At 42.7% G+C, this 24975-nt stretch overlaps 1 protein-coding gene across 1 annotated transcript in view; it reads right to left on the bottom strand.

Moving 5' to 3' along the window:
• Window positions 1-7039: 7039 nt before the first annotated feature.
• The window catches only part of LOC311180935 (uncharacterized protein C1orf21), a gene marked incomplete at both ends in the record, with an annotated part of 142934 nt that continues 124998 nt past the window's right edge, over window positions 7040-24975 (bottom strand). Inside the window, one exon of the mRNA XM_084249032.1 lies at window positions 7040-7078. Coding sequence (XP_084105158.1) covers window positions 7040-7078 — 39 coding nt within the window. The remainder of the gene's footprint in view (window positions 7079-24975) is intronic.

The following is a 24975-nucleotide window of genomic DNA, read 5'->3' as shown; positions in this document are numbered from 1 at the left end:
TTTAGCTTCCGTGGTTCTACAGACTGGTCAGGAAGACCCAGAATTGTCCCTTGTTTGTCCTAAGACAAATCTAGTCTAAGTCAAAACCTGTGAATTCAATTAGATGAGGACTTGGGGCAAGAGCAGAGGACACAAGGGAATAAATCATCTCAGAAGCAGCTGTGCACTTACACAGAGAAGGGGCAGTCTAGCCCCGCTGGGGACCACATTTACCTCTCTGGGTGAACTTTGCTTTGGAAGGTAGAGCATTACCCTTTATGCTCCCGAATCACAGGGACATATTATGGAGTCTGGGGCTGTCCAGTGTCTGCCATGGCCTCATCCTTTGCTCTTCTCTCCTCTCTCTTCAACTCCCAGCTCCAGCCACTTTATTGCTGGCAGGCCCTGAGCAGCCCTCATTATCCCTTCTGTGGGCTCAGTCCCACGTTGTTCCCTCAGCCTGTCAGTGTTTTGCAACATTCTCCCTCAGTCCCCTGACAAACTTGGATGTGGCTGTCACCTCTTTCAGGAAGTTCCCTGGTTCCCAAAGCTGGCCTGGCATCCACCCAGAGATGTCCCCATCCTCCTAAGTGGCCCTTCCCCACTGTCTCCCACTCATGTCATGGCAGGTTCATGAGCAGGAGCTGTGTTTGGTTCAACAGAGTATTGCTGGCAATTGACTCAGGGTCCTAGGGCTACTAGGTGCTCTATAAATAATCTGTTGCATAAACGAGTCCTCTACAGTAGGAAAGGCAGTTACTAAAGATGCCACATAGGGGCAATCTGGATGAAGGGGCCCCCATTCCATGCACTGATGCTGCAGCCTCCCAGTGCAGCTGCTGAGAATGTCACCATCAAGGCCATGTTGGCAGAGGGGAAAGCAAGTGAGAAGTGCTGTGGCTGGCCTGGCCCACGGCCTGAGGTGTGCAACCTTCACATGCCTGGGGATGGGGACGGCTGCAGCCACAGCACCTGGGCCACAGGCTCAGAGGAGTCAAACATGCTAGTGTCAGGGCATCCTGGGGCAGGAGGCAAGTGCCATAAGCTCCAGCCTACACAAGGGCAACTCAAGCTTGCACAAGAGAGGCCACTAGCACTTCCTGCATGGGGATTATTATAGTTACACTGATACTGGCCTACATGTTCTCCTAGAAATTTCAGAAAGGTAAAAGCCAGCTCATTGAGTATTTCTGTAATAAAGTAGTTATATTTTGTCCCTGTATCTGAGTTACACTGATACTGGCCTACATGTTCTCCTAGAAATTTCAGAAAGGTAAAAGCCAGCTCATTGAGTATTTCTGTAATAAAGTAGTTATATTTTGTCCCTGTATCTGTGTGTGTGTGTATTAAGGAAATATATCCAAATTTAGAGTTCTAATAAGGTAGCTGCTTGGTTCTACTCCAGGAAAATACACATTATTATATATTTTTTGTAAATGAATTTGCCTCTTGCTTTGAAGTGTGCTTGAAATCTATGGTGAAACTTCCCTGCTCACTTGACTGTCAAGTAAGAACTTCCCCTGAAGGTCTGGGTTAAAATGCCAGAAAATCAGGGCCTGTTTATCACTTCTGAGTCAAGGCCAAGAGACCGCCAAGGTTCTAGAGCTATTTTCAACTGTAGGGACCCTAAGGCAGTTCTGGCTGAGTTTACAGGGTTCTTTTTATTGATTCTAAGTCTTACTCAATCAAGTTCAAAGTCTTGGCCTAAAAATAACCCCTGGGAAAGGAAGAAGAAAGAACTGGGGTAAGGAGGAAAGACAATAGTAGTATAGAGGCTTTGCTTTAGGGATGAATCTTTAATCTCTTGAAAAATTTCTGGAAAAAAAAAAGCAATTTGCTTTTAATATCCTTAATGGTTTCCCAGAGACAAGAGCCATCTCCCACATCATCTTGAGGGAATCTGAAAGCTGCCAGGTTAGAAGAGACAGGACCAGGGAGCCAGTTTTCATAGGAAAGCTGGACAGAGCACCCCCTTTAGGCAGGAAATTCTTTTGATTATTTGGCAGGTTCCCTCCAGGCCACACTTGTAGTAGCTGCTGTGGAGACAGGAGTCATCTTTAGAGGATGTGTCTTTAGGAACAAGGAGAGGAACTCTGGGGAATTCTGGAGCTCTTCTGACTTTGGAACACACTGCTAAGTGACCATCCGGCACCACATGACTACTCAAAATAGTCAAAGCTTTGAAAGAGATTCGCATCTAGATTCAGTGCTTAGATTAGCCTGGACAGTGTGGAACCCCCCAGTCCAAAGAATAGAAAGAGACACAGAACTCTAGCCCCCAGAAGTGATTTCAAGCCAATGGGCCAGGCACCGCCCTCCTTTAACCTTGGAGAGCAGCTGCTCCCAACTTCCCTGCAGGATGAAGGCTTTGACCTTAGCGAGATGCAGCCTGGGATGCAACAAGCCTCAGACCAGGAAGAAACCTCAGGCTCCCCAGGCCATTCTAGTTGCATCAGGCACCTCACTGAGGAAGCCCCGGCTCCCTCTCTGCAGTGCCCAGGGGAGAGACATGGGCCTAACTTCCCAAATCCTCTTCCTTCTGGGCACTAAAGTCCTGAGAGCCAGGGGCCTCTTCCGGCTTATGTGTAGGTCACCAGGTGAGGGAGAGCCCAGACAATACTCCCTATGAGGAGACTGAGCTGAGAGGAGCAAGGAGGATTCTGGAAGGTGGGTGACCCCAAAGGGCTGTTTTCACAGTGTTGCAAAGGGCATAGCACTAGTTAAAAAATGTGGAGAACATCTGAATGACATCTTTCCTTCTTTCAACATGTGCACTGAGGTTGGAGAGGTACATTCTACTTCAGCTACTCCACTTCGAACTTGGGGTAAGAGAGTCACATCACAGCATTATTGTGAGCATCACACAGACGGCTTAAAATGCCCAGCATGGTATCTGGCACAGAATGAATATAATAATAAATAGTAGTTCTTTTTCCTCTTTCCCTGAGATTAGATTAGATCCCAGGGAAGGTATGAGAGTCTAAACAAACATGGCAACACTAGCCAGTCCTAAGGTTTGTCACAAATGCAAACACTTTCACCCACAATCCTCCTTTTCTGGCACAAATTTTTGTCCATTTTTCCAGAGATGTACAAAAATGTGACTAAAGTCAAGGACATTCCCCCTCCCATTGGAAAAACAGTCCCATTCACCAGCACAAGCGATTCACAGACCTCATTCATGAAATTCCAAAGGTTTACTAATGGGGCATCTGTGGTATGAAGACTGCTGCCCCCACCCCCAGATCTCCACAGTCACAAGGGTGAGAAGTCAAAGTTCCCGGGCCCTTTCTCAATATGCCCTAAAGCATAGAGTCCTGCTCCCCAACATGTCTTATTTTTCTATCAGGGTTTAAGCAATATAACAAAAAGTTTAATTTCTGAGAGGTACAAAGAAATAAAGCTCTGAGAACGCCTTCCAGAGGAAAAGCACAGGGGGGGATTTTATGTAAAATTATAGACTACAATCATAACACTGTTTTTTCTTCAAATGAGAATGTTGGGAAGAAGAAGAGAACCTAGACACCTATTGTTTTGCTTTCACAAAGAACATATTAGAGACCTGGAGTCCAAGCTCTATAATCAATAATTTCCTAGATTAAGAATATGATAATTTTTCTTCTTATCAATCCAACATATTAAACCAAGTTTCTTTGTCAGACTCATAGAGATGGAACGCTGTTTTACATTCTTGCCTAATATCTAAGCAAGACTTAGAAGAATCAATGACAACCTGAACCATAAGCTGCTGAGGTAAATTTTTGAGGTAAGAGTAAGCTCTGTTTTTAGCAGGATGATGGGACAGTCTGGCCCAAAGAGAGAAAAAAAAATTGTCAACAATTTTTGAGATGGGATGAGGGCAGAGGTACACCTCAAAGCAGGATGGCATCATGGGGGACCATAAGGTGAGCGCCATCTTCCCTGGGCTTGCTCTTGACTTGTGGGAAGGCCAGGGCACAGGACTAGGGACCCCAGGCTGCTGCTCCCCAAGTCATCTCTTAATGGGGTCCACAAAGCCCAGTGTAGATAAGGACCCTGCACACGGAGAGGCCTGTCTCTCAGCAGGCCAGTGGGTGGTCCCTGCTGTTTCTGAGGGCTGACCTAGTTTTCTGTCTCTGAACTTCTTTGTTCTGAAACAGATCGCAACACCACTGTGCTCCAGTCTGAGGCTAGGAGGCATCGCCGAAGTATAAACCTCTCTGGAGCTTCTCTGCCAGAAACAAACACGCATTCAGTTATGACAGCGGTACTCCGTGATCCTGAACCTCCGCCAACCAAAAGAAAGCTGCGCGCACACTGCTGAACTTTTACAACTTTACAACTTGGAGCACGTAAAGCTGTGTGATCCAGCTGTAAATCTTGTTGACAGTTGGCCCCACCCACTGGCCGCTTGGCAGCTGGCTTTTGAATTGTACCGGGCACCCAGCCATTCAAACAACCCTTCTCTGCTAATGTTTCTCAGCCCATTTCTCATTCTTTTTCCTACCTCCTTTCACCAGGCCATTTCCCGCCCTCCTTTCCTTGCAGATATCTCCCTGAGTCCTCAGAGATAACAGTTAGCAGAAGCGCTAGCTTCTGGCTTATCCTCACTGTATCTGAGACAATCTGCTGGAGGTGCAGATACACAGGGGGGCAAAAGGCAACATATTATTCTTCTAGACCCTTTTAGGAGGCATACAAAAATAAAGAACAAACACAAATCACTTGATAATTTTATGATTAAAACCAATAAATGGAAAACAGACAGTTTCGAGTGTTGCTAACATAATCAAATGTTTCCTGCCAACCCACTCAACCACCCCATTCTCAGATCTATTTATGGATGCACCAAACATGTCAGCTGATGGAGTCACTTTTGCACATCAAAGAGGGCGCCAGAACTCCAGGTGAAAAGCCACTGATTCATACCACCCCTCAGGTTCTATGAAACACTCAAAAGTTAGCTTCCTAGGAGACATTTGGTGTCGTGTGCACGTGTACCATGCAAAATGGTAACACGTCTGTGAAAATACATTTCACCTCCCGGTGGAGAGTGGCAGCTCTCTGGGAAGACATGGTCTGAGACACCAAGAAGAGGTGTCAGGGAAGACATTAGCATTTGGTTCATTCTTGCTTGATAAGAACAAGAAATCCCGGGAAAAGGTCATCCCCATCACATGAAGCAAAGTCCCCAGGGAACAAGTTTGAGGTGGGGCTTAACAGTGGCTTACAGTTGAGGAAAACTATTTTAGTCTCTTGGTCAAAAACCATACAAAGGGAGGCAACTGAAAACCCTAGGCGACTTGACCCTCGCTGCATTTTTCTGCTTGAAGCAGGATAAAAAGCCTTAAATTTTGGCTGCATCTCTATTTACGTAACAACCACAGCTGCTCCCCAAAATAGCTGTTGCTGGCTGCAAGAATTAAGGGCTTTTTGTTGCTAACATTTGAGTCCATTTTCTATAGCACTTGACTGAGTTTCCTTTCCCTCCCTTGCGTGCCCAGGGCCTAAAAGGAGATAAGGAATCTCACATTAGCACACCAAGGTGCGGATGGACTTCAAAGTCAAGGCTCATCTTCTCAGCTAGAACAGACTTAGCTTTTGCTCTGCCAGGGCAAGTGGCCCTGGACTACCCAGACATCTTAACGTTCCCAGGGTGGCAGAGCGGCTGACATCACGCCCTTCACACTGACTACCCACGAGAGAGAAATGTACGGCGCTCCTTCTGTGTTCCTGTGGGGCAAACCCAAACCCGGGCTGCTGGCGTGGTATTTAAGAGAGTGCCTCCCCCAAAAGTAACAAAGAGAATCCTCGTCAAAGCTATCAAACGCGTTAAAAAAATACAAATTGATTGCTATTTACTTGTGACAACGTTTGTTAAAAATATTACTTCTGTCTCTGAGAAGAGAAAACTCTCTTCATATAATATGGAAAAATAAACTCTACCAAACCCACAGTCAACATTCTCCACACTGCCCTGGGGCTTGGGCTTTTGCGTCTCCATGCGTCATCACCAGCGTAAATGGAGGACATTTTTCACTGTACTATCCAGTGTTGCAAAAAAAAAGGGAAACAGGCGGTAAGGAGGGAGAGACTTCAGAAGGAGGATGGCTTATCTGCTAACCAAAGGGAAGGTCACAGGGTGGCTTCAGGTCCTCCTAAAAGTCGTGGGATGTCCCCTCATCTCTTCTGACCGCTCACGGACCTGCTAACACTTGGGGCGTTCTTCATGGAAGGGGACGGAGCCAGTTAGGTCCAGCATCAATGTCACTGCAAAGGGCTCCTCTTACGCGCCCGGGATCATAATAAAACACTGAACTGGAGGAATGGGAGAAGACAAGGATACATAAAAACAGTAAAATGTTTATTTTCTTAGAAAAAAAAGTGGGAAAGAGGGATTCAGAATGATTGTGATCACACTTTCGTTTGCATCTGAGCAAAGCCAAAGTTGCAAGCTTAATCCTTGATTAAGATACCTACTAAGTGAAGCGACCTGCTGTTCTTTCCTAGGAGTCATGTCACACATGCTCTGAATGCTTCTCTACTTCTTCTTAGCAGAGAAACAAGGCTTGTCAAAGCAGCCATCCCATCTCCAAAGCTCAACATTGTCGGTGAGGAGGAGGAAAGTTCTAGTGCTCAGGGGAGACAGGGAGAAAGGAGAGCAGGAAGGAGACGCTTGTCTTAGAAGTGGAACTGGTTTAGAATAGAAGTTTGATATCTGAGTTCACCACTACTTCATCTTATAGAAAATAGGTTGGAGAGCATCTGTAAAACCGACAATATCTTTAAGGTGAGAATGCAGAATTTTGCTGCATACCTGGACACAAGAGAAGTGAAAAGTTGCAACAAGTTTTAAGTAGCAGCAACAAAGAAAGTTCGATAACAGTTTTGTTTTGTTTTTAGCAATATTCCTTTGCAAGTTCATTAAGAAACACTGTAATTTAATGGGGCATATGCTATGGAACGATCTTCTTTTGCTATAGTGCTGTCCGTTGAAGAGAACCGACCTTTGCAAAGATTTCAACTGGGGTGTAACCTATTTACACAGTAGTAGCTCCGGGTTTGAGTGGTAGAATTGGTGCTATGTGATATCCTCTTCTTCCGAACAGTAATCTCGACCCTTGAAGGGAAAAGAAAAGAATAATGTGTGAATGAAAAATTCAAAGCCGAGCCCAAGACAGTTCCTTGCAATCAATCAATTTGTTCTCAGTCTATGCCTCCTTGCAGCAGAGACCAGGTCAATTGATTTATAAACTGTATAGAACTCAAGGCAGGTAAGCTTTACCAAGCCCCAAATAAGCCCTTATCATGGCAAGAGCTTCTGCTAGGTTATCCAAAACTCAGTCTTTGGAATTACCAAATGGATGACTGGTCTCCAACCAAGAGACCAATTTCTCAGGAAGAAGAGAAAGTGAAATGCACAGTCAACAAGCCACTTTCAGCTCTGTCCCACCCGCTCTCATTCCACAAGCTGGGAATTATTCACAGTTTTACAGCCAGGGAGGGAATAAGTGAGGGATGTCTTAATTTTTATCCACTCTAGATTAAACATAACTTAAAAAACAACAAACACATGGGCCTCCCCAGTGGCGCAACGGTTGAGCGCTGGGTTGCAAAGCTGCCCGCAGCCTCTGAAGCGCCAGTTCGATCCCCGGCTGCTCCCCGGCCACTGGAGGAGGGTCCCACATGGCGCGCAGACCTCTCCTGCCGCCCACTGCTCCCCTCAGCAGTGTACTTCGGTCCTTCTGCCTGCTCTGCTCCCCGCTCTGGCTCTGGTGGATTCTCTCACCCTCCCGCGCTTCTGACTGTACCCAGTGCTTGTATAAGTAAGTAAGTAAGTAAGTAAATAAACAAATCAATAAATAAATCTTTAAGAAAAATAAAATGTAAAATATAAAAAACAACAAACACGGATTCACTGAAGACATGTAACATATCCAGGGCTATGCTTGGTGGGAAGCTTGGTGTGGGAAGCTCAAGAAAGTCAAAGATGATTTTGATTCATTTGATAACCAAATAGATTACTGAAACTTAGGACTATATACAATCATTACTCTGGAACACATTTCATCCTCTCTCTATAGCCGATTCCCTCAGTTTTGAGGCAAAAAATACCCCTAGACTGAAAATTAGGAATAAGTGGAATTAAACTCTACCCTAATGCATTCTTTTTAGGACTGTTACCTCACTGAATCCCTCTCTAGGATTAACTGTCAGCTTACTGAATTGCACCCTCCAGTCCTTCCTTATAACTGTTAACTGGCTCCACCTGCATTCCTGGAACACAAAATTGATTGTATTACATCCCTAATAAAATTCTCTGTGTCCCTTTGGGTTGACAGTGGCATCAGAAGCAAACCTCTGCTGATTGCTGAGAAACCCCCTTGCTGGGAAGCCACACACCTTGACCCCTCTCATCTCAACTGCCCACACCTCCTTGGACCTGGAGATGTGAAGTCCTGCCTTCCCTCATCTTCCTTCACCCCTTATAAAATCTCAGCACTCCTGCCATTTGGGGAGCTGGTTGTTTTGGGGGTGCCTATCCTACCAACTCCCTTGATGGCCAACTTGAATAAACTCCCTCAAAAAGATAATTCTCATGATTCAGAGTTTGGCTTTCTGAGTGTGAGCACAGGACTGGGTTTGGTGGGTTACATCTGCAGTAGGTTAGAGATGCACAGAAGCATGGTTAGGATTGGGATTTAAGCTATCTGGGTTGCCTTGGTCAAAGCACATGACTTCTTGGTTTGCAATTCCTCAGAAACCAGTGCAGGGACAAAGCACCTGCCCAACCTGCATCAGAGATGAAGACTTTGTAAAATGTCATGTACTGTTACTATTTGCATTTTTAAAAAATTATTTGTATTTATTTATACAAGCACTGGGTACAGTCAGAAGCACGGGAGGGTGAGAGAATTCACTAGAGCCAGAGCAGGGAGCAGAATAGGCAGAAGGACCGAAGTACACTGCTGAGGGGAGCAGCGGGCAGCAGGAGAGGTCTGTGTGCCATGTGGGACCCTCCTCCGGTGGCCGGGGAGCAGCCGGGGATCGAACTGGCGCTCCAGAGGCCGCGGGCAGCTTCGCAACCCAGCAATCAACTGCTGCGCCACCGGGGAGGCCCTTGACTTTTCCTTTTTAAATTCACACTACCTTTCAATTTTGGAGTAGGGGAAAGGTGATATTTCTTAAAAAACGGGTCTTTCTAAATAACTGGAACTTATTCCTAAAAGTACTAAGAACTTAAAACAATAATTTTGCACACAACTATTTCTCCCATGTAGCAAATGTTTCTTTGTCACATTATCTACATATTAGAAATATTTCACATTTCGGGGCCCTTGACAGGCTAACTCTGGACTCTTGAACAGGCTACCATTCTGTGTCTCAGTTTCCCCAGCTATACATGAATACAGGAACATACCTACTTCATGGGGTTGCTGAGGATTAAATAGGACCTGGCACATAATTTTACACTTGGCACATACGTGTGCACCTGTGTGTTTGACAAATTTTGAAAATGCTGCCACACGATGAAGTCTTCAGGGCCTGCAGACACATGAGGGGTGTCTTCTGTGCCAGATGGCCACAGATGGCTGTTCTCTCTGAATGGGATTCACTAATTAGCAGGTTCCGTTTCCTCCAGCCATCGAGTATCCACTTCACCACTTCACCCCGCTCTTTGCATAGTGTCTGAGTCCAGTGTCATCTCCAGGCTTGTTTTATTTAATGTGTTAAATGTCTCCTGAACAGAGACGCAGAGCAACCAATCTTCTAGAGGTGTGACTTCCGCTGTCACCCCCTGGACAGCCAGTCAAGCAAGGGGTCTTCTGTCCAAGCAGATGCCAATCAAGTGTTGGCTCAGACACTTGGGACACAGTCTCTGAGCCACCTGTCGGAGAGCTAGAAAGGAGGGCCTTGTGGTCCCCCACCATTGGGAGCTTATTCTCCAATGGGGAAACAGGCTGCAGTCAAACATATCAATACAATGCCAAAAACACACAGGATGCGTTCCACATAGCCTCAGCTCAGCAGTTTGGAGAGCAGACATGCAGATGGACAATGGCTGTTCAGTTCATCTGGAGGGAAAGGCAGGGGTCCTGGAATTTTCATGGTGGGTTTATGGAGGACGGGAAAGAGGAACATTTCTGGTGTGTATGTTACATATACACTGTTGTGTGACATTGGCCAAAATATCAGGTTTTGGTTTCCTGGGGATGACCATGGTCTCTGTCTCATAGACGACCAGGCATAGGAATAGGTGATCTGATAGTGTCAGGGAGCCCTCCCTTCCACCTCAGCCTCATACCCCAGATGGGTCTGTTTTCAAATAAAGCTTCCATGGCAGAATCCAACTTCTGCCATTCTTTTTCATATCTAAATGAGGATTCAAATAAAAGCACAGACTCAGCCAAACAATGTGGGGGCTAGAGGGTACCTTATCTGCAAGGAAGACATTGGAAACTATGACACACACACACATGCACACACATACACTTGGGAACTGGGACACTCATCGATGAAACAGTGTCTCTCACTCTGTAAACAAGTTAGTTTTGCAGCAGCAGGAGTAATTTCAGGCCCTTCAAGTTGACTTTTCACAAGAAATCAGCCCACTTTCAGAGGCAAATCTCTACAAACCCTCAGTGTCAACTCAAAGCTGCAACATACATTTTCTAAGTCTTTGTGTCTCTGAGATTTAAATCATTATGAGAAGAAGGAAAAAGGCATTAGTTGCTCCGCTGACATCATTTCATTGACTATTTACTCCAACTCCACCAGGCAGGAATGGGGGATCCCGTTATTGTTATTTGTGGGGAAGCATCAGAGAAGCAGCCCAGGAGCCTCAGGCTAACCCTGGCCTGTTTGCTATGACGGTAGTGAGTTGATAACTAAATTTACACTCAAATCATGCTTCACCTTTGTTATTATCACCTGCCAGCAGCTGTGGGAAGCAAGCATTTTGTGAATAGAAAATCTGGAAATCAAAAACACATCGTGAGCAAGAGCTATCAGAGGGCCACCCAGTGTCGTTCTGAGCCAGGAGAACCTGGGGGGGATTATAATTGGAGGACCCCCCAATGCACACTGGACACACTACGGGATTCATGGCTTTGGGAACTTAGTTCGCACCTATAACATGACTTCATGTCTCATTTACATTTTTAAAGGCCCCTGCTGTTGGAAGGCAGGAAATGGGAGCAAGCTGGGCTAGGAGGCACACTGCTCCTCTCTCAGTTGCAGCTTTCCCTTGCCCCTTAAAGGGACGACAAAATGGAAGTCTTTGTAAGGATGCCTTAGCAGTCAGAATTGGGGACTGTCAGGCACAATTCCACCCTTGTGCAAAGGACACACTGGAAGCCACAGAGAGCAAGGTCCCCAGGAGGCCCCCACACGCTGGTAGAACGGAAACTCCCAAGGATGCTGACAAGGAAGGGTTGTTTCAAGAACTACAGGGACATTTTAGTGTGGCCTCAAAAGATCTCCAGGAGCTTTTGCCTACAGAAAGCTCCCTGACCACTTGCTTCTCTACTTTGTATAGCTTTCCATGGTCTATTCAGTTGTTTATAGTCTTCTCTTGGAAACTCCTCAAAGTTTATGTCAACACAGAACATACATTCCTAAGGTTTTAGGGGAAAGATTTTGTTTGAGGAGGTGTCTAGGCTAAGAATGAGAGTGTTAAGGAGTATTGAAGGAAAGGCCATTGACTAAATTTTAAATTCTGCTAGGTTAAAAGGGAACAAAGAGTGACTTTAAACAAAGAAACTTCTTTCAAAGTGTGCAGTACTTTTTCTTCTCAAGTTTAAGTTGACAGTCTAGACTACAGTCTACATGGACCTGTAGTTTCTTTCAATTAGAAAAGGTTTTATTATAAGAAAAAAATGCTGTCAGATTAAAGTGCAAAAAAATTGTGAAATTATGGCAAAATATTTAAAAACCTCTACACATCTGCCCCCATAGGACCTCAGCACTTATACATGAGCGCTGGGCTTTGAATGCCAACACAGAAGTCTCTAAATATATGAAACTTTGGCTACTAATACATACACTTCAAGCATGTAACAGCCAGGTGCGAACTAAGTTCCCAAAGGAGTAGATTAGAGTCCGGTGAAAGTCACCAAGAAGAGGCATGGAACTCAGGTTCCCCATCTGTAAAATGGGAATTAGCAGTAATGCACATCAGGTGTTTTGCAAAACTGGGCACAAGGTAAGAACTTAATAAATTATAGCTCATAAATAATGATACCGAAAGATGAGATAAATAGATCTTATAGTTAAAAAACTAGATGAGAAGTGGGTTGGATCAATAAGCTACCCTAAGCTCTTCAAACAAGCTGGGCATCTTGAGGCCTGGGTACTTGTTCTTCCATTTCCTTCCTGGAACTCCCCCTGCTCCCAACCTTCACCTCCCCATCCACTACTTCTCATTTTCTAGGTCTCTGCTCAAATATTACCCCATTGTCATCCTTGAACACATAACACACAATAGCATTCTTACTCTGTTTATTTTTATTCATACTACTTATCATTACTGACATTATTAATACAGTAATCTATTTTTTTATTGGCTGTTTTCTCCCTTGAATAAAAGTTCCAAGAGGGCACAGACCATTTATTTTATGTAGCACTGCATCCCGGACCTAGAGTTGCCAATATGTCAGACGCTCAGTAAAAATTTGTTGAGTGAATGAAAGGATGGCAAGTACCTAGAGAGTACTGGAGCCAGAGAGGGACCTGGAAATGAAATGCCCCATTTCCAATATTCCAGACACAAAGGCTTCTCTTTTCAGCTGGAAAACATCAGGTTCATTCAAGCTGCCCATGGAACTGTTTAACAGTTGAGAGCAACTTAGTCTGGGCCTTTGGAACCACAGGATAAGTCTTCCCAGACAGACTTATCCCTCCTCCGACTGTTAGGTTTAACATGCACTTTTTAAAATGGATCCATCAAAACATCACCAGCACAGAATAAGATATCCCAGCAATACAGCCTGAGATAAATTAGAAGTAAGAGCCTTACAAGGAGTATAAGCTGAAACGAGAGATTCCAAGAGAGTGGATGTGCTCAGTCTTTACAATAATAAGACAGATCTAAAACTGAACTTTTTTCAAAGCTCTGTGGAGGAAGATAACTCTTTGTCTCAAAGCAATAGAAAAGATCACAGAGGAAAAAAATTAAAAAATGAACACAATTTTATCATGTAAAAATCAGCCTTTGCATGTCAAAAAATAATAAAGTACAATAAAATGGCAAACCTTGTAATGGGAAAAATACAGGCAGCACACAATGTGTAGATGCTTAAAGTTATGAGACAATAAAAAACCAAACGGAAGATCTCAATAAGAGCGATAGAGGACAAAATGAAAACTCATCTAGAACAAAACAAAACCAATTAAACAAGACAAAGAGAAGAAATGGTCTGCTTGGGTAATAAAATGTAAATTAAAATAGCTAGATATTATTTAAAAACGGTGATAATACCCAATTCTTGAAAGTGTATGATGAAATGCAAATCTCCTACATTGCTGGTAGCAGTATAAAATGGTAAGGCTATTTTGACAAGTAATTCCGTAATATGTATTATGAGTCATAAAGCTGTTCATACTCTTATTATAGCAATTGCAGAAGTCAGCATCAAAGATAAAAGCCCAAATATATGTTTTTAAAAGATATATGCATAGGCTCCCTGGGGCTGAAGGTAGGAATGGGGATTGACTCTATGCAGGCAGAAGTGAAGGAAATGTTCTAAAAATGTAGTGTGGTGATAGTTGAGCAATTTGGTAAATTTTCTAAAAAATCACTGCAATGTACATGTAAAACTGGTAAATTTTGTGCTATGTAAATTATATCCCATAAAGTTGTTAAAAGTACATGTACATGTATCTTCATTGCATTAGGTATTAAAAAATCAATCTACTATCCCAAAGACAAAATGGTTTCTAAGGTATAGTTCACGCATTCTCTACTACCAAACCAGCAAACCGAACAACCAACCAATTAACCAATTAACCAACTAATCAACTGGACCATTCACCCACTGTGTCCCAAACACACAGGTCCTTCTTACATACCACAGTATTTTCACGCATTTTCTTCTCTCCTTTCCTACCCCCTCTTTCCTCTCCTTTTTCTTTACAACCTTGTTCCAACGTTGTATCTTCAAGTGACAATTTCTCCAGTTTGCTCTAAGGAGGTTTGGTCTCTTCCCTTCTTAGCTTCCTTCCATTTCACCACCATGTTTTATCGTGATTTTAGCCAAAATGGTTGACTCCCTTACTTGACGGGGCAGGACATGGCTCTTATTCACCTTGGTCTTTTTGATACCTGATGGAACCCTTACATGGCCCACATCATGCACAACCCACAAACTAACAGAGGTTCCCATTATCACTCAGGGAGATGAAGGAGAGGAAGATGCACTCAAAGTCCACCCATCAGTCAACATACAAGAGCTCACCTTGTGATAAGTATTACTGACTCGAAACACTTGGGCATTTGGGGGTAGGTGTGGAGGCTGCTGAATGATGTTTTAGATAGGAAGTGCTGGCACTTTTACAAATGAAGCACGTTGTCAGTATTTTGCAGATGATGCTGGAAAAAGCAGCCTTCTCTACCAATACAACTGACAAAGAATAAGTTTTTTTTTTTTTTTTTTTTTTTTTTGTGGGACACTCGCTGGTGGCCAGGGAACGAACCGGCACTGCAGAGGCTGCGGGCAGCCTCGCAGGCCAGCGCTCAACCACTGCGCCACCAGGGGAGGCCCCAAAGAATAAGTTTTGAGCAAAATTATCAGCAGAGACTGGAAAACAGCCTGCTTATAAGAATTGCCTGGAGGGGCCTCCCTGGTGGCGCAAGGGGTAATTAAGATGCAACTTATAAGGCTGTCCACAGTCACTGCAGCACGAGTTCGATCCCCGGCCAGGGAGCTACCCACATGGCGCGGCAGACCTCTCTTGTCTCACCTGCTATTCCCCTCAGCAGTGTATTTCTGTCAGTCTGCCTGTTCTGTTCCCTGCTTTGTCTCTGGTGAATCCTCTCACCCTCCCACACATCTGGCCTGTACCCTGGTTCTTGCATGTATAAATAAATAAAATCTTAAAAAAAAATAAAGAATTACTTGGAACTTAGGATCACAGAGGGGCTGCACAAAATCATGAGGATCTGCTATTCATTATTCATCATTTTAGTTTACATAACTAATATCTATGTAAACCACACTTGGTACTATGTCTAGTTCTCTTTTCAGAATATGCTCAATCAGGCATCTTAAACTCAACCTTTTGCTGTTGCCATAAAATTCTAAATTAGAGAACCTTGCAGGTATTGCAATGGGGTCAAGTAACTAAGTTCTCCATTCAAGATTCTCATGTTTGGAGAAATCAGACGTAGAGTTTTGAAATGAAGTCTCATTTATTTGTTTTAATGAGACTTATTTCTGTCTGAAATGTCAGTTACACTTATCACAAGGTGAGCTCTTGTATGTTGACTGATAGGTGGACTTTCAGTGCATCTTCCTCTCCTTTATCTCCCTGAGTGACAATGGGAACCTCTGTTAGTTTCTGTGTGCATGATTTTTTTTTTTATTTTCTTGTCTCTCATTTGCTTCCTTCTCATGATTCATTTTCCTCCCACTTTTCCTAATTGTGGGCTTCCGGAGTCATAGTTTCTTGACTTAGGTCTTCTTCCTTGAGAGCTTCTATCCTGTGCTATTAGACTGAACTGGTCATCAGTTTTCTTTTCCTTTTTTTCTTTTTTCTAAATATTTATTTATTTATGCGTACAAGAGCTGAGGTACAGACCAGAGATGCGGGGGGTGGGGGGGGGTGGGGGGGGTGAGAGGATCCACCAGAGATAGAGTAGGGAACAGAACAGGCAGACTGACTGAAATAAACTGCTGAGGGGAGAAGTGGGCGAGACAGGAGAGGTCTGCTGTGCCATGTGGGTTGCTCCCTGGCCAGCTGGGTATCGAACTCATGCTGCAGAGGCTGCGGATTGCTTCATAGTGCTGTGCTTAACCCCTGGTGCCACCAGGGAAGCTCCTGAATTGGTAATTTTTCTAGGCACCAAAGAACATCTTGATTAATGAAATATAATCGCCTCAACTGTTATTTTGGTGTAGGGATTTAGTGGACATTTCCCTTCTCTTCTTACAATCTTTTCCTCTATGTACCCTGCATCCTCCTCCTTCCATAGGGCTGGAGGTGTCAGGGCCTCTTTCATCTGGGAGCATTTCAACAGCATTTTTGTTAACAGCACAACAGCAATTTATAACAATAGTTTTGAGGAAAGGCTGAAGAAAAGCAAAAATAATTAGCTAAGCTGTTAAAATCTCCTCCCCCGGCTTACTTCATTAGAAAAATCAATCGAGGCATTAATGGCTGCCTTAGTTTCTAATGAGCTTTAGTCTAATTAGACTCACATGTCATTATTCCAGTTGGAAAAAGGTCTCACTTGTAGTGAGCAGTAGGAGTGTGACTGCCTTTGACCATATATAGGAATGATCACCACCATCACAACAGCAGTGACAATAACCCCAGAATACTGGGCTTTTCATTTCTGAGAGAGACTCGGTATTAAATTAACAGCTTTAAACGCCCCTTTAAGTGTTTATTATACCCCAATTCCCATTCTACCAACAAAAGAAGGATATTTTAGAAGTGTTAAGGCACATGTTTTTCAATCTTTATCTGACCGGCACTCTGCCCTTCCCTGGAAGGAGAACAGGCAAAAAGAACATGGGTCCTCATGTCTCCATGCCACATGGAATGATGTCCAGGAGCAGGTGGTGATTCCTTTGTCAAGGGCTGGAGAGACAATGCTTTAGGATTTTTGCCTCACGTGTTCTCTGCCATTGTAAACATGAAGGCAGGCAAAGATATAAGTAAAAGGATGAACAAGGCTGTATTCTAATAAAACTTTATTTGCGGACACTGAGATTAGGATTTCCCATAATTGTTCATATGATATGTTACAAGATACTGTGCTACTTTTTGCTTTTTTTCCTGCCACTTCAATGTGTCAAAACCATTCTTGTCTGGTGGGTTAGATTTGGCCTGTGGGCAGTAGTTTGCTGGTGGCAGGTGACGGAATCACCAGCTGTGGGTTCTCTGTCAAAGGTCTGGTCCTCACTGATAGCAGAGGTATTTCCATCTTGAGAGAAGGAACCAGAATTCTCTTCCAAAATGTCACTGTTTTTGTTTTACAAAATGGAAAGCCATCAATCAAAATTAAATTTATGTTCACCTATAATGCCACCTTCCTGATAAGAGTTTTTGAGTTTCATTTAAATCGCTGTTCATATGTGTGTCCTTTTTTCACTTTAATGCTATGATAGACACAACTTTTCTACTTAGCATTATCTTATAAAAACTGTTCCTGTTATAACTAATTCCTCACAGTGATAAATATAAATTGTGGTATACCACAATTTCCAGGGTATTTGATGGATTTAATTCAAAGGGAGGTCTTAAGTAATCTATTCTCAGGTATAAGAGCTAAGATTTAAATACCATCTCCTCACCTCCAAGTCAGGACAACCCATGTTGTAGAATGGAGCCTAATGGGTCTCCTCAATGGTTTATTTCCTTTAGGACAGTGTCTTTGGCAAGTCTGGGATTTTTTTTTTAAAGATTTATTTATACAAGAACCGGGGTACAGGCCAGAACTGTGGGGGTGAGTGGATTCACCAGAGACAGAGTGGGGAACAGAACAGGCAGACTGAAATACACTGCTGAAGGGAGCAGTGGGCTGCACCATGTGGGATTCTCACTGGCCGGCTGGGATCAAACTGACACTGCCTAGGCTGCGGACAGCTTCACAGCTCTGTGCTCAAACGCCTGCGCCACCAGGGGAGGCCCAAGTCTGGGACTTTAATGTATTGGCCTCTTGCCAAAGATGTGCCTTCCAGAAAATGCTGTACAGCTCTTTGTTTTGAATGATGTGCTTTTACCCTAGAAGTTATACTAAGTATGGTGAGAGTTAGGGGAGACTAAGCACACACCTCATTTCCTTGTAGTTATTAACTGCAAATAGTCAAAAGGAGTCAGATGGGAATCAGCTTTCCTGCTAGAGTAGAAAACACAGCAATCCCTTCTCATCCCCTTCTTTTTCGATGGTGGATGTTGGTTTGCCCCTCGTAAGGTTCCAAGGCTGGAGAGATGATGAGATATGTCTTGAGCTGGTTCTTTTCCTTCTTCCCATTTGCTGTGTCACAGTGCCCACCTTCCCTTCACTTTCTCTTTGCTTTTGGAAGGGAAAGCACACATGTTAGTCCAGGAGAGGACTGCAGATACTCATGGGGTACCTGCCCAAAGACGGCATAGGACAGTGGACCAGCCGGAGATGAGGGGAGAGGCCCAGATGGCAGTGAGGAGTTGGTGTCCTGGGCTAGGGCTGGGGAGAATGTGTCTGGTTCCCCCTTCTTCTAGGATAGGGCTGAGGTGGTCAAACTGCATTCCTGATGAGGAAGGATATCTTGGTCCACAGGAATGAATTAGACTTCTGCAATGTATTTTCTGGAAGGAACACTTGGGAGGATGAGAACTGGGGAGGCCCAGACAAGGGAGAGGCTGGGATAGCAGAAATGACTGGATTTTCAGGGACCGTTTCACCTAATGGGTCCTGAAGCTCTAATTAAATTGAGAGGTGTCAATTATTTGGTCGATAGGCAAAGAGAATAGCAATTAATAGTGGTGAAAAGCATCCCTGGCCATGACAATCAGCGCTTGGAAATAGGGGTGTTTTCAAGTGAAATCCAAAGTGGGAGCATTTCTGGTGACTGATGGCACGGGTCAGTACACAGGCACCTGCACATCCTGAAGATACCTTTCTCTAAACTGCAAACCCTGGGATGCAGAGGAGTGAGCAAGGCCAGTGACCACTGTGTAATCTGCTTTTTTCACTTGACATTTTATCAGAAACCTACTGCTATTTTCATTAACTTCTTTTAATTTTGAGAAATTTAAAAGATGCAAAAATATATATATAAAGGATATAACAAACTGTATTTCCATTACTCAGACATAAGAACTAGCAATTTTTTTTAACCTTTGCTTCTAGCCACCACGCCCTCCTAAGAAATGAAATTACCATCTGAGTCCCTTCCCCCATCCCCAGGACATGGGCCTGGGGCTGATATATGTCCTCAGTTTTGATACTGGTAATGAATTTAATACATTCATATCATATTCATACTATAGCAAATAAAATTATATTTTGTGTATGAATGTTGAAATATATAATAAAATTATTTCTGGTTCATTTCTTTTAACTGCTGTATAATTTTTTTTAAGATTGTTTATTTATTTATTTATACAAGAACTGTGGTACAGGCAAGATGCGTGGGAGGGTGAGAAAATTCACCAGAGATAGAGCGGGAACAGAACAGGCAGACAACTGAAGTACACTGCTGAGAGGAGCAGCGGGTGCGACAGGAGAGGTCTGCTGCACCATGTGGGACCCTCGCCAGCCAGGATTGAACCGGCGCTGCAGAGGCTGCGGACAGCTTCAGAGTGCGGCACTCAACCGCCTGCGCCACTAGGGGAGGCCCTGTATAATTTTTTGCTGTCAGAATATAGAGGATTACATTTATTCATTTGATTATGGAGAGCCTCAGGTTGTGCCTAGGTTTGTTGTTGTTTTTTTTTTTTTTTTTGTTATTGAACACAGATGCAGCAGTGTACTTTACGACGATTCCAGGGATATAGGATCAGAAGTGTAATTGATGTTTTTTTTAAATTTCATACCTTTTTTTTTTTTTAAAGATTTATTTATTTATTTATTTATTTATTTATTTATACAAGCACTGGGTACAGTCAGAAGTGCGGGAGGGTGAGAGAATTCACCAGAGCCAGAGTGGGGAGCAGAGCAGGCAGAAGGACCGAAGTACACTGCTGAGGGGAGCAGCGGGCGGCAGGTGAGGTCTGCGCACCATGTGGGACCCTCCTCCAGTGGCCGGGGAGCAGCCTAGCATGGAACCAGCGCTGCAGAGGCTGCGGGCACCTTCTCAACCCACTGCTCAACCGCTGCGCCACCAGAGAGACCCGTAATTGATGGTTTTTACTGGTTTGTAGCAGTAGCACTTCTTTTGACCTGGCTATGGATTGTTTTGATGTTTTAAGTGTTGCAAATATATTTCCAAATAGTTTACTAGAAGCTCTGCCTTGGGGAAGTAGGCAACTCATTAATAATCTGGATACTGATCTATGATACGCACCTGGTACCCTGCGTATAGTTTCAATTTGTTAAGGACCTAGGACAGAGGCAGGGTATGATTACATATCCTGGAACCTCCAGTAACCAGTATGTTGCCTGCTCTCTTTTCCTTGGTGGTGTCGCCTATTTCTATCTCTGAGATGCTAGGATCCAGAAAGCCCCGTGTGTTCTCACACTTCCCAGTGGTTCTTACACCAATGACTAGAAAGGAGGCATCTGATTAAGCTAAGTAGTAGTGAGAAAAGCAAAACAGGACATAGTCATAGCTTTACCTTTGTATTGAAAGTTTTAAATTGGCTGAAGCATGGAAAGATACAAGCAGGAGATAGAAGGCAAGGCAGGGGAATAAAGAGAAAGGAGACACAGAAAGCGTTTGGTTACTGGCAGAGCATGGCCATGCTGTGCTTACCTGGAAGCAAGAAATCACCCACTTCCAAAGCACAGAGGCCAGCATGGGCATCTCTTCCCCCCAGCACTGAGGGTTGGGTGGGAGGGACACTCTAGGATTTCCTTGGTGGTCCGTGCAGGGCATGTAACAGCCAGGGTCTGATACAAGGTCTCCCTGTCACTCCCAGGCACTGCAGAGGTCTTTAATCTCACCATAAAGTAACATCTGTCCTCAGTTGTACCTGCCAAGCACTGTATTTGGTTCTACAGTACCAAAAATGAGGTTACACAGCCTAATGTAGGAAGAGTTTCTGCAGAGGAAAAGTGAACACATGCTGGTCTCTGACACACTGATTTATAATATGGGTCAGCCTGAGTTACCATTAATATTAAGAGAAGGAGCCCTTAAAATAAACTTACAAATGCAGACTTACTATGATGGTCGATGAGTTCTGGACCAACACCACCAGGCCACTTCAGGAACCCAAACATTTTCTAAGAGTAAGCGACTTTTCAACAGAAGTAGAAATCTACAGATAAAAATCTTTCAAGATCGGATTTTAAATCCACATACTACTCTTTCTTAGACATTTCCTCATGTCACAATGAATAATTCCACTCAACATAGCCAGAGCCTCCAATTCATATATCTTGCAGGAAGATGCAACATACAGCAAGTCTGCTGAAGGCTCACCCTTGGGGACAAAGTACTATGAGCTCTTTTTTTGGAGAATAAGGAAGGGAAGTGAGAAGGGAAGGGGAAAGGGTTTGCATGGAGTCTGTTCCACTATTTCCTAATCATCTTAAAAGTCAGATCTACATGGATAAGGTTGCTGATGAGGCTCATGGGTATACGGAAGCAGAGCCATTAAACATATCATAAAGAAATACACAGGTTTTTCACTTGAGGCCCAAGGGTAGGCTCCAGGCAATTAGGAAACCCTAGATTTTACTTAAAAACGTCTACATAGCACATTATTTATTTATTTATATTTATGCATAGAAGAACTAGGGTATAAGCCAGAGGTGCATGGGGTGAAAGGATTCACCAGAGACAGAGTGTCAAGCAGAACAGGTGGATCTACTGAAATACACTGCTGAGGGGAGCAGCGGGCAAGACAGGAGAGGTCTGCTGCACCATGTGGGTCAGCTTCCTGGCTGGGGATTGAACTCAGGCCACAGCAATGATAGCACTGAGATTTAACGCGAAGGCCACCACAGAAACGCCTGTATAGGATATTATATGCATTTTTACAGGGGAGAGTGTTCAAATTTTTACGATATTCCAAAAAGACGCCGATGGCCTAACACAGCCTAAGCCCTGCATGAAAAAATCCACCCCAATGTAAATGGTATGTATTAACACATTCTTTATTTACTATTCAGAATTCTTTTTGAGACAGCAGATGACTCTGTTCCTCAGCTGTTCTTACATCCTCATAAAGCAAAATATAAATTCCTGTTTTGACTGGAGAAGGTATTATTATTATTACAGATACTTAAACTTCTATTTACTTTTTCTGTTTCTTACAAGTAAACTTAAATGTCTAGTAGAAAGTATCTTAAAATCTGATGGGACCTGTATTTGGTATTTTATTTAGAAACTCCTTCCAGAGGCCAGGTTTTAGTAATCTAGCTATTTTCTTCCTCCTTTAACTCAGCAGAAAGACTAGAGTTTAAAATCTTGATTAACAGTAAATAGTCATTTTCTTTAAAGCTGCAGACTCAGGCAAATGTGATCAAATCACATATGGCTCAGGAGTCTGAACAGGCATAACAGTTAAATATCAGAGTGAAAGTAATGAATAAAAAAGTCCAGCATATTTCCATTGTTTCAGAGAATTTTCACTCTCTGAAAGTAAAAGTGAGTCAAGCAGAGGTAATAAAGCTCGTGAGCTTTCACTGCTTTCCTGACAGTCTCTCCCTGGTTCATCAACAGGGGCAGCACAGTGAAATGGTTCCAGTGTCCCAGGACCTGTCCCTACCACCTGGTGAATGGACCTCAATTTCAATAGCTGCCCCCACAAATACTTGTGTTCCATACAGGACTTGACTTACAGTGACAGTGGCGTGCAGGGATGTTGCAAGTAGGACTGTTCAATCAGTAAAATAATTATACTTTTTAGAGAAATTCACTTTTAAAAATTAAGCACCTTAAAGCAAGGGAGTTTCCTTTATATTTTGTATGACATTTTAAAAATATCTTTTTATCTTTTTATGTTCTAAGTAATTACCATAATGCCTGGGATGCAGTGGGTGCTGAGTACATGTTTTTCAATTGCAATTTTGTTCCTTGTTTTTCTTTCTTCCTTTAACTTTTAGCAACCTGCTTGTCCAGCCATGGTGCAGAGGTGACTGCTGCTCAGCACCAGGGGAAGCTCTGAGTTAGAGAAGTCCAAAGGAAGTTTAACTGCAAATTCAGCTTCTTTACACCAAAGGTACTTTTACATCTACTTGAAGGGAAGCAGAGCAGAGATTTCTTTGGATATCAAGAAGAGAGTTGAAAGGCAAATTCAAACCATGCCCTTTGGACACTCAATAAATATAAAAGACTGATCATGGAAAAGTGAGTTTAAATTGCCACAGGTACAGACAATTTTGCTTCCTATTGATTTAGGAAATAAAAAAGGAATTCTTGGTCATTTCTGAGAGAGATAAACCTCAAAACCAAAGGCTTCCCAGAAGGACACCAATTCTCAGTATGAAACTACAAATGAGTTTGATTTTTGAAAAATCAATTCTATGAAACCCAAAAAAATAGATTTGAGTGGTATTTATGGTTGTCCTCAATGCTAGCTTGGACCAAAGGAATATTAAACAATGGTGAGAAGTCAGGAACATAATTTCATTAGAATCCAAACTCCAGTTTTGGTGATATAAACTATGGGAAGATTACATCAAGCCAAACATATGTATTTAAAAAGAGTATTTTAATTTTTGGAGGCCTTGTGTTTAAATGATAAACAGGATGGAGTATTTATAATATTCAGTAGGATGAACTTCAGATAAGCGGGCATACACAGGAAAGTGTGGCCCAGAGAGAAGAGAATATTACCTAGAAACCTGTAACTGGGCACATGTCCAGACTATATATATAACAATTTGTCTTTGAATATAAATGTATTTAATTGTGGGAAGGTTGTTTATGTTGACTGTACAAGTGCTTCTTTGTCCAGGGAAGACTGCATCCAATAATGATCAAGTTATAAACTTTGATTTTGTGGAGCTAAATACAGTAAACTCTATACCCTGGATGCAAAAGCAAAAGGGGATTTGCAGACAATATGATAATATACATAGAGAACCCCAAAGACTGGCTGGAAAAACTAACTTAAATAATAAACCAGTTTAACAAATGGGCAGGATACAAAATCACACAAAAATCAGTTTTTTTCCTACATACAAATAATGAAATGGAAGAAGAAATTAGTAAAGCTATCCCATTTACAATCTCATCAGAAAAAAATTAAATACCTGAGAAAAAACCTAACAAAGCAGGTGAAGATCCATTACAAGGAAAACTATAAAACATTGTTAATAGAAAAAGAAATAGCAAGGGGAAGATATCCTCTCTGATCATGGATTAGAAAAATCAATACTGTTAAAATGGCCATCCTGCCTAAAGTAATTAAAAGGTTCAATTCAATCCTAATAAAAATCCCAATGGCATTCTTCAAAGAAATAGAACAAAGATTACTGAAATTTATATGGAACCATAGAAATCCCAGAATAGGCAAAGCTCTCTTGATGAAAAAGGAGAAAAAATGGAGGTATTACATTTCTGGACTTCAAACTATATTATAAAGCCATAATAATTAAAACAGCACAGTATTGACACAAAACAGATGAATGGACTAGAATTGTGAGCCCAGAAGTAAAACCACACACTTACAGGTAACTAATATATGAGAAAGGAAAAAACATATGCACTGGAACAATGAAAGTCTCTTCAGTAAACTGCTGCAAAAATTGGACTATAACATGCAAAAGAATGAAGTTAGACCACCATCTCACAACATACATGAAAATCAACTTAAAATGGATAAGACACTTGGATATAAGACCTGAAATCATTACATACATAGAAGAAAACATAAGCAAAATACTCCATGACATAAACCTCAGAAATATCTTTCTGGACTCATTGCCAGCAAGAAGAAAATTAAGGGGTAAATAAACATCTGGGCTCATATCAAACTAAAAATTTTCTGTACAGTGAAAGAGACAGTGCTCAAAACAAAGAGATAACCTGTTAGATGGGAGAAAATATTTGCATACCATAAGGGGTGGATAAGGGGTTAATATCAAACATCTACAAAGCACTTATACAATCAACAAAATGAAAACAAACAACCCAATCCAAAAAATGGGCAAAAGAGCTTAATAGGCACTTCTACAAAGAAGATATTGCAGATGGC

Source organism: Talpa europaea (genome assembly GCF_964194135.1).
Source record: "Talpa europaea genome assembly, chromosome: 12".
In the NCBI taxonomy this organism is placed as follows: Eukaryota; Metazoa; Chordata; class Mammalia; order Eulipotyphla; family Talpidae; genus Talpa; species Talpa europaea.
This window is presented reverse-complemented; position numbering and strand designations above follow the sequence as displayed.